Below are 10,036 nucleotides of genomic sequence, written 5' to 3'. Positions count from 1 at the left end.
GCATTCCTTGGGATCATCAGTGATCTGGTTTGTGTGAGGGTTGCGAAGAGGCCTCACTGGAGAGTGAGGTCTCAGCTTCGAATGCACATATTTCCAGAAAACCTTGCTGATGATGTCTTTTCTTTCTCTCTCAGACAAAAACTGGAAACGGTTTCTCTCCACAACTAACAAACTAATCGAAACTCAAGAAACTGTCTTTTAACAAAAAGAGACACTGGTTAAAGTAATTCTAGAAGCAAAACAAACTGTTATTTGTTTATTATGTAGAATTAAAATAGAAAAACTGAATTTCAATAAATAGACTGCTTAGAAAACATTTATCTGTACATTTCTAAAACGAGGAATCATGTAGAAGAAGCCGGGTGAAATGCGTAGCCGTATTTCGTCTGTCGTTACGTTCTGAGTTCAAATTCCGCCGAGGTCGACTTTGCTTTTCATCCTTTCGGGGTTGATTAAATAAGTACCAGTTACGCACTAGGGTCGATATAATCGACTTAATCTGTTTGTCTGTCCTCTGTGTGTTTAGCCCTTTGTGGGTAGTAAAGAAATAGGGTAAAATTACAGATTAACACCCGCAAGATTTTCACTAAGAAAAAAAAAAACTCGGATTTTTTGCGTGGAATCAAGTACCCTGACCTCCTAATATGCTGCAAATCCCATATTTTGGTTCGGAATTGGTCCGGAGGGGGGGGTAACCCCCCCCCCCCCCGCCCGGAATTTTCACACAAAAAAGAACTCTGATTTTATGCGTGGAATCAAGTACTCTAATCTCGTAATATGCTGTAAATGCCATATTTGGGTTCTGAAGGGGGGGGGGGCTTGATAATCCCAAATATGGGAGTTACAGCATATTACGAGGTCACAGTACTTGATTCCACGCAAAATTTTTTTTGTGTGTGAAAATTCCGGGCTGGGGGGGGAGAACCCCCTCCCCCGGACCAATTCCGAACCAAAATATGGGATTTGCAGCATATTAGGTCAGGGTACTTGATTCCACGCAAAAAACTCCGATTTTTTTTTTCTTAGTGAAAATCGTGCGGCTGTTAATCTGTAATTTTACCAGAAAAATAGTTATTCGAGGCTTTAAAATTATATCCAACATCGGAAAAATATGGAAATCAATCATAATGCCTTCCTCATTAATTCTAACGCTTTATCTTATAAACCCTTGTTATTTTTTAACCAATAATTTCAATATCTGACTACTTTTCAGTCAAGTTGGTCTCGACGGGCGGGAGTCAGAATGAAAGAAGATACTCTTTGCTATGTCACCGTTACTTCTACAATATACTTCCGGTTTCTATTGATTACTTCTTTCTTCAGCTGAAAATTCTTGGATTTATAAGTAAATAGGCCATTTACTATGTTCTACATTGTGTGTCGCTGGACTGAATCCGACATAAGCCAAAACATCAATCGTTTATAACAAAGTGGTGATCGGGTCTTTTTGTGAAATAACTTGGTACCAGTGGAATACCTTGTGGTTTGTCATCGTCGTTTACGCAGGTATTTATCTCGATACGTAAAGCTCATCGATAGTTCTCTGTCACTCTTTCATGGCACGGGAGGTTAGGCTCTAGTCCTAATTTCTATCCCATTCCATACAATACACAAATGAACACGAACTATATGTTCATTTTGCTCGTCAGCTGTTTTGCTACTTTGAATATTCGTGTCGTTAGTAGCACAGAGGACTTGTATGATGTCCTAGGTGTGAGCAGGTTCGCCTCGTCCCAGGAAATTAAAAAAGCCTATAAAAACTTAGCCAAAATATGGCATCCTGATAAAAATCATGATCCTGATGCCACAGACAAATTTATGAAAATTAACGAAGCTTATGAAACTTTGGCCGACAATGATAAACGCTCTATGTATGACAGACATGGTTATAGCTCTGCACATGAGCCGCCTCCTGGGAGTCAAAGAGGGGGAGGCTTCGGCGAATTCCCCTCGTTTTTTAGGCACGGGCCCTTCGGCTCATTTAATTTCAACTTTGGAAACAGTGAATCTATCCTTGATAAATATACTATTTCTTTAAGATTTTACGAGAACCATGTTCTTCCCAACAGTTATTTAACCCCCTATTTTTTATATGCGTATACAGACTTTTGTTTTGCCTGCATGCACTATGAATCTTTGATTGAAAAAATGATCAAGGAACTTGAAGAAGTTGGTATTGGTGTAGCAACCGTTCATGTGGCTTCTAGTCGACCCCTTGCAAGTAAACTTCGGCTTCACGAAGTGCCCCAAATCATGGGCGTCATCAACGGTCATGTTCACTATTTGAAAAAACAAATATCGCTGCAGATTCTCAGGGATTTTATCCGCAACCTTTTCCCAACCAATACCATTCAACGTTTAAATGACAAAAATATCAAAGACTTTTTGCTCGGCTGGCCCGACAATCGAGTCCGAGCACTGTTTTTTTCTTCAAAAGACAAGATTCCAGGTAGGTTTCTTGTACCTGCATTCAGATTTAAAGAGAAAATAGCATCTGGTTTCATCAACATGAAGGAGGCGTCTGCTGTGGCCAATAGCTTACAGAAATATAATATTAATAACAATGCTAAAGACACACTTATCATTGTAGGGGAGAATATCAACAGTACTCTGGGAGTCGTATCCATGCCTTCATTATCCAAAAATAACGTCGTGGAATTTATGAATAGATTTCAGTTTCTGACTTTACCACGATTATCTTCTGAACTATTTTTCGATGAACTCTGCCCCATTGAGGGCAAAGTTAAACAGAGAAAGCTGTGTGTTGTTCTTTTGACTTTGAAAACTGAAGAACATGACACTCATCGAACATTATTTCGAAATTATGTTCAGCAGGCACCATCCTTTCAGAATCGAGTGAGATTTTCATACATATTCAAAGATGTTCAATATCGGTTTGTTGATTCTCTGTTAGATGGCCGTCACTCAGACGAGACTGAAGACAGGCTGAAGATAGCTGTTTTATGGCGAATGAACAAAAACTATATAAATTATGAATGGATTGAACCTGGCTGGTCAAAAGAACTTCATGAAAACCAAGTCGTTTGTCAAAATATGGAAAAGCACTTGCAAGAATTACTTGTTGGTTCCAATCAGCTTCATTACACTGCCACATATACTTCATTTTATAATGAACATTCTTCTGGAATGTTTATGAACATTTTAACAAAACTGTCTAATGGTTGCTATGATTTCTACGAATATATTTCAGCAGGTGTAAGTAACTTTGATAGCGCTATGTGGCTTACCATTTGGTTAGCTATTTTAATTATTGGAGTATTATTCCAAAGAAAGCTTTTAATTAAAGAGATGAAAAATCGACAGTCAGAGAGAAGGCAACGTCAGTCCACAACTACTGCAGAAGCATCAATATATAAAAATTCGAAAATACATCTGCATGAACTTTGCAGCCAGACCTTCAGTAAGTTGATGCTAAATGAGGATTCTTGCTTAACAATTACATTATTAGTTAACAAAGAAAGCAAGGATAAATTATTGGCCAAATTCTTGCAAATTGTTACACGATATTCATGGTCAAAAATATCAAAATTTGCATTTCTTCAATTAGATCATTATTTGAATTGGTATCAACGATTATTGAGAGACAGCAATGTTTACTTTGGGCAGCTCTCTGAAACTGATTGCACTGGAACGGTAATTGCTTTTAATGCTTATCGGAAGTACTATTACATTTTTCATTCAAAGACTGCCTCTAAACGGGCAGAAAATGCAAACATTGGTAAGAAATGTTCCATATTTGACTCTGATTCAGATGAAGCTGGTGAAACTGAAAATGTTGTAGATGATCTGAAAGGTTTGGAAAACTGGTTAGATAAAATTATTGAGGGAATGTTGGAAAGGATTTCTATTCAGAATTGGCCACAAATGGAAAATTCTCTATGAGTTGTTAAACCTTGTCCTTTTTTCTTGTCGTATGTATTGTTTGTGTCTAGAGTTCTTGCTCCTGGAAATCTGTTGAGGTGGTCTGTTTGTGGCAACTGCTGTAGAAGATATCAATAATAGTCTGTTGACAATAAAGCCAGTTTTTCAACAGATCTCTCTCTCTCTCTGCAACAACAACAGGCAACAATTGATAGACAAACTGGGGGCTAATATTTATTTCTAGTTTACTACCAACTACATGAACCAATAAGCAGGAGCCAGGACAATTTATTCAATTCCATTTTGTTGTTTCGAAATACTAATATGCTGCTATCCTCTGAACTCTACTGAGACTAAACATTTTCAACAATATTACCATCTCCTCTCTCTCTAAACATTTCATGGGTGAAAAATGAAAAATTCTTTGGAAAGCAATTTGAACACAGTAATTTGGAATAGCTAAGCTATTTTATTTTGTGCAATAAAAGTTTGCAAGAATATAACATCAATTAAATAAAGAAAAAAAAAGAAAGAAAACAAAATGATAAAGCCAACTTTTTAAAATCCTCTTTTCTTCTACATTTCTTCCATTTGAATGATTGAAGCTGGTCATCAAATTGATGTTAACTTGTGACTGGGAAAAGCTGTTTCATTTTCAAGTTGTATTGATCCATCCAATCACCACTTGCTGTCCTCTTTGTAAAACTCTTTAATTTTCCTCTCTTTTGCAAGCAAGTTTTTTATATTTACAGCACACTTTTGCTACAAATAAGCTGACATATATCACCCTTGACAAACATTTTTTTCTATGAAACAAAATCTTTTCAGTGCAAAGATGAATAGGATTTTTTTTAAAACTCAATTATTTAAAATAATTTTATTCTTTGAACAACTACAAACTCCTATCACTGACTTCATTAACTCTTGCTTCTGCACTCATTAACCTATGAAAATTATTGCAACACTAGTTTAGTGATTTACATATGCTATTTACTTTTCACATGGGAGGTAGCTGCTATGCAGTTGCTTGTCCTGCTGAAAATTGCAGCCAAATCTCCCGCATATCATCACATCACACTCTAGTGTCTTAGAAAAGCACACATTGGATAATGCACTCTTAGGTGCACTGTGCCAAGATGAAGAGGGGCTGGTCACGGCTGGAGCGCCTTTGCTCGGAGCTGACCTGGGACTAAAGCAACAACAACTATTTGAGTCAAAGACTTTACAGCAGCCTGAGATTTGTGCAAGTTGGAATAAATAGAAAACTGAAATTTAATTTTGTAATACAGCCATGCAATGGGTGGTATGGTGTGAGGGGTCAGGGTGTAGGAATAAAAACAACTTTGAATTTAGTATTAGGAACACTAATTATATTAATTTACTGGAGCAATTTATAAAAAAAAATATTGATTAATGTTTGCAAGGGAAGCAGATGACCGTATTGTCATGGATGCGATTGGAAATGGTAGATGAAGGGAAAAAAATAGACCCCGAATAAATGTTAGCTCTACTGATGAAACTTATTTTCTTGTTAAAGTAACACCTAATTACAAGGAGAATATTTATGCTGTCCATCGAGTTCAGCTGAATCTTGTTTATTGATTTAATCAGGGCAGGTTCTATCACTAGATTCTTGTGTATCACTAGCAGAACTAGGAAGTTGTTCTGTAGTTTCTCCACCAAGTCAGTGTAGATATCACAGCAGTATAACAGTAATAGTAGTAGTAATAGGCTTTGAGTGACAGCCACGAGTAGCAGAAGTAGATTAGTAGTTGGGAGGGGTGGTTGAGGCAGAGGTGAGTTAACTGAGCAAATGGTAGATTGGGGTTAGTATTGATGGTTAGTAAAAGGTGGCGAGCTGGCAGAAACATTAGCACACCGGGCGAAATGCATAGCCGTATTTTGTCTGCTGTTACGTTCTGAGTTCAAATTCTGCCGAGGTTGACTTTGCCTTTCATCCTTTCGGGGTTGATTAAATAAGTACCAGTTACGCACTGGGGTCGATGTAATCGACTCAATCCCTATGTCTGTCCATGTTTGTCCCCTCTGTGTTTAGCCCCTTGTGGGCAATAATGAAATAAGAAACGTTAACACACCGGGCGAAATGCGTAGCCATATTTCGTCTGCCGTTACATTCTGAGTTCAAATTCTGCCGAGGTTGACTTTGCCTTTCATCCTTTCGGGGTTGATTAAATAAGTACCAGTTACGCACTGGGGTCGATATAATCGACTTAATCCGTGTGTTTGTCCTCTCTGTGTTTGGCTCCTTGTGGGTAGTAAAGAAATAGGTAAGCTAGCAGAATCGCGAATACGCCAGGCTTACTAGCATTTTGTCCATCATTATGTTCTGGGTTCAAAATTTCACCGAGGTCGACTTTGCCTTTCATCTCTTTCGGGGGTGTCAATAAAATAAGTACCAGTTGAACACTGGGGTCAATTTAATTGATTTGCCCCCCCCCCCCAAACCTGCTAGCCTTGTGCCAAAATTTGAAGCCAATACTTATGGTTATCTAGGGAAAAATTAACTATAGTTGGTTGGAGAGGAGAAAGAAATGTAATATTTTGAGGTTAAGGCTAATACATAAATTTCTTGTGGTAGATGCTGGAAAGGGCAATTTTAAATTGTTTTGATACAATTAGAAAAATGAAGTTAGTTGTGTAGTTGTTTGTAATGGCTCAGTTAGAAGATGGTTAGAAAAAGTTACTGTCTGGAAAATATCAATCTTATAAAGTTTATAAATGAGTAAAACAAAAATGGAACAAGCTAGATAAATGCATTTTTGCACAGCTGAGTATCCAGTTGCAACTTTGACAAATCGATGTAAAAAAAGCAATGTTGGTGATGTTTGTTGATTTTGATGTTATTTATTTTTGTTTATATTTTGTCATACATTTGTGAAAAATAAGCATTGATGGTTGTAACTTATTTTATATCTCTTATTTGTAAGTTATTTTATATCTCTTTTCTAAACCATATTCATGTCTTTCTCCCCTTATTTTTTTTTTTCATAAACATTGTGTTAAAACATTGTCATATGGATTCCTTTTGTAGATGGATTTTTTTATTTTATTTTATTTTTCATTTGTGTGTTTTTATTTTTAAAATATTAAAAAAAAACCTTCCCCCAAAAAAACAATTTTAATAACTTAAATGGTGATAAATATTCCAACATAAATGTTATATAAATCACAGAATATATTTAATAATTAAATATTAAACCAAATCATTTCAAGTATTTTAGTTTAATTTTATAATTATCTTCATTGGTATATGACTTTTTGCTTTGCATCCATTATATCAAGCCTATTTTTCCACCTCGTTAATTAGTGACTTATTTCATTTCCACTAATTACTCATCATTATATATAATGATATGGCATTACATGTCATTACATCTCTGCACCATATTGGTAAATATGTCAGAACATTGGATAAAACACCCTCTGCAATTTCTTCACATTCTCTCATGCATGTTCTCATTCTCTCACCATTTCTAGGCCAACTTAATACTGGCATTGTTTCTTCTCTTTTGGAAAAAAAAAAGTGAGTAACGGTCTCTCCTGATTGTTATCAGACACAGAGGGGAATAGACTGCCCTAAGTTTAGATGTACAAGTCTTGTTCATCATCATCATCATCATCATCGTTTAACGTCTGTTTTCCATGCTAGCATGGGTTGGACGGTTCGACTGGGGTCTGGGAAGCCAGGAGGCTGCACTAGGCTCCAGTTTGATCTGGCAGTGTTTCTACAGCTGGGTGCCCTTCCTAACGCCAACGACTCCATGAGTGTAGTGGGTGCTTTTTAAATGCCACCAGCACAGGGGCCAGAGGAGGCTGGCAAACGGCCATGATCGGTTGGTGCTTTTTACGTTTCACCGACGCAGATGCCAGTCAGGCGGCGCTGGCATCTGCCAAGTTCGGACGGTGCTTTTTACGTGTCACCAGCACAGGTATCTTAACTACAATTTCCATTTGTTGTATGTCAGAATGATGCTTCCCCTTCCACTGTATGATTCTATCAGGAGTCGAAGATCTGAGCTATCTCTGCCATACAATAAACCTCTATTCAACCATATTTTTATCCTCACTGCAACATCATCATCATCGTTTAGCGTCCGCTTTCCATGCTAGCATGGGTTGGACGGTTCAACTGGGGTCTGGGAAGCCAGGAGGCTGCACCAGGCCCAGTCTGATCTGGCAATGTTTCTACAGCTGGATGCCCTTCCTAACGCCAACCACTCCGTGAGTGTAGTGGGTGCTTTTACGTGCCACCGACACAGGTGCCAGACGAGGCTGGCAACGGCCACGATCGGATGGCCGTTGCAACACATTGCTAAACTCCTTAGGGACAAAACTCAGGTTAAAAACTCACATGCCTAACATATTTCAAGTGTTTCATGAAAAACCCATTATTTGGCCGAAAGAAATTGTATCAGAAAGAAGAGACATTGTTGCCAGGTTTTACATAACTCAAAATGTAAAGACATGGAGCAAATTCACTTAGAGCAACATTCTAAGGATTCTGTCTATTAACTCTTCTGAAATAACATCATGAGTTCCTTCACCCCATTAAATCCACTGACTGCTCTTGACTGTCCCCAACAATATTGGATAGACATACAAGACAGACACCTTAAATAGCACCCAAATGAAGACCATTCAACTGATTGCCAAAGACTCTTTCACCAACATGCTCTAGCTATTGACTCATGTATGCACCATTCCTTCTCTTGCCTCCTACTCCTCCCCTTCCTCTTTGTCTTCTTCTTCTTCATCATCTCCTCCTCCACTTCACTCTCCTTCCATCATCCTCATTCTGCACTGTACCCCAGATTCCATATCATTAACCCTTTTGTTACCAACCTGGCTGAAACCGGCTCTGGCTCTGTAGTACATATGTCTTGTTTTCAGAATTTTTGAATTAAAATCTTCTACCAAAAACTTAGTCACAATTTATGTTCCTAATACAAGCTTAATGATAACTAGGTTATTTTACTAAATTCTTTGTTATATTTAAAATTAATTGGAAGAAACACAGAGTATCTCAAAATAAATACAGTAACGAAAGGGTTAAACACCCTTTCACCTCTTTCATCTCCCACTTTTTCCACAGACCGTACCCCCTACAGGATGTTCAAACTGAATATCACCTACATTGGTCTCATTGATATGGAGTGGAAGGACTCCAAAGTGTATAAATATTGTCATTCCTTCACTGACCAATAGCAAAAAAAAAAAAAGAAAGGCATCCATCTCAACATTAACTCCTCACCTGCACCCATTGACCCCCAAATTCCATTGTCAGACATCCTTGTTTACTCTTCTACTACATTCCCAAATATCGGAATCAAAGAACCATTGCTGACAAAATTACAAATGGTTACTCTTTTTACTCTTTTACTTGTTTCAGTCATTTGACTGCGGCCATGCTGGAGCACCGCCTTTTAGTCGAGCAAATCGACCCCGGGACTTATTCTTTGTAAGCCCAGTACTTATTCTATCGGTCTCTTTTGCCGAACCGCTAAGTGATGGGGATGTAAACACACCAGCATCGGTTGTCAAGCAATGCTAGGGGGACAAACACAGACACACAAACACATACACACACATATATATATATATATACATATATATGACAGGCTTCTTTCAGTTTCCGTCTACCAAATCCACTCACAAGGCATTGGTCGGCCCGGGGCTATAGCAGAAGACACTTGCCCAAGATGCCACGCAGTGGGACTGAACCCGGAACCATGTGGTTGGTTAGCAAGCTACTTACCACACAGCCACTCCTGCGCCTATGGCGTCACTGTTATCTTTACCTTGTTTCAGTCATTAGATTACGGCCATGCTGGGGCATCGCCTTGAAGAAGTTTTAGTCAAATGAATAAACCCAAGTACTTTCTTTTTCTTTAAACCTGGTACTTATTTTATCAGTGTCTTTTGCCAAACTGCTAAGTTACAGGGATGTAAACACAACACCGATTACCAAACAGTGGTGGGGGACAAACAACCAAACACACACACGCACGCACATGACAGGCTTCTTTCAGTTTCTATCTACCAAATCCACTCACAAGGCTTTTGGTCAACCACACAGTGGGACTGAACCTGGAACCATGTGGTTGAGAAGTAAGCTTCTTATTTCTTTTTATTG

The 10,036-nt window shown here is 38.2% G+C and overlaps 1 protein-coding gene across 1 annotated transcript; it reads left to right on the top strand.

The window, feature by feature from the left end:
* Positions 1-1,260: 1,260 nt before the first annotated feature.
* LOC115223871 (dnaJ homolog subfamily C member 16-like) lies at positions 1,261-5,358 on the top strand. The gene has a single exon (XM_029794575.2). It carries the CDS (start codon positions 1,615-1,617, stop codon positions 3,901-3,903), a length of 2,289 nt encoding a protein of 762 aa, XP_029650435.1. The 5' UTR covers positions 1,261-1,614; the 3' UTR covers positions 3,904-5,358.
* The last annotated feature ends 4,678 nt before the right edge of the window (positions 5,359-10,036 follow it).

The sequence above is a fragment of the Octopus sinensis genome, linkage group LG24 (assembly GCF_006345805.1).
Source record: "Octopus sinensis linkage group LG24, ASM634580v1, whole genome shotgun sequence".
Lineage (NCBI taxonomy): Eukaryota > Metazoa > Mollusca > Cephalopoda > Octopoda > Octopodidae > Octopus > Octopus sinensis.
Note: the sequence above shows the minus strand (reverse complement) of the source record. Positions and strands in the feature narration are given on the sequence as shown.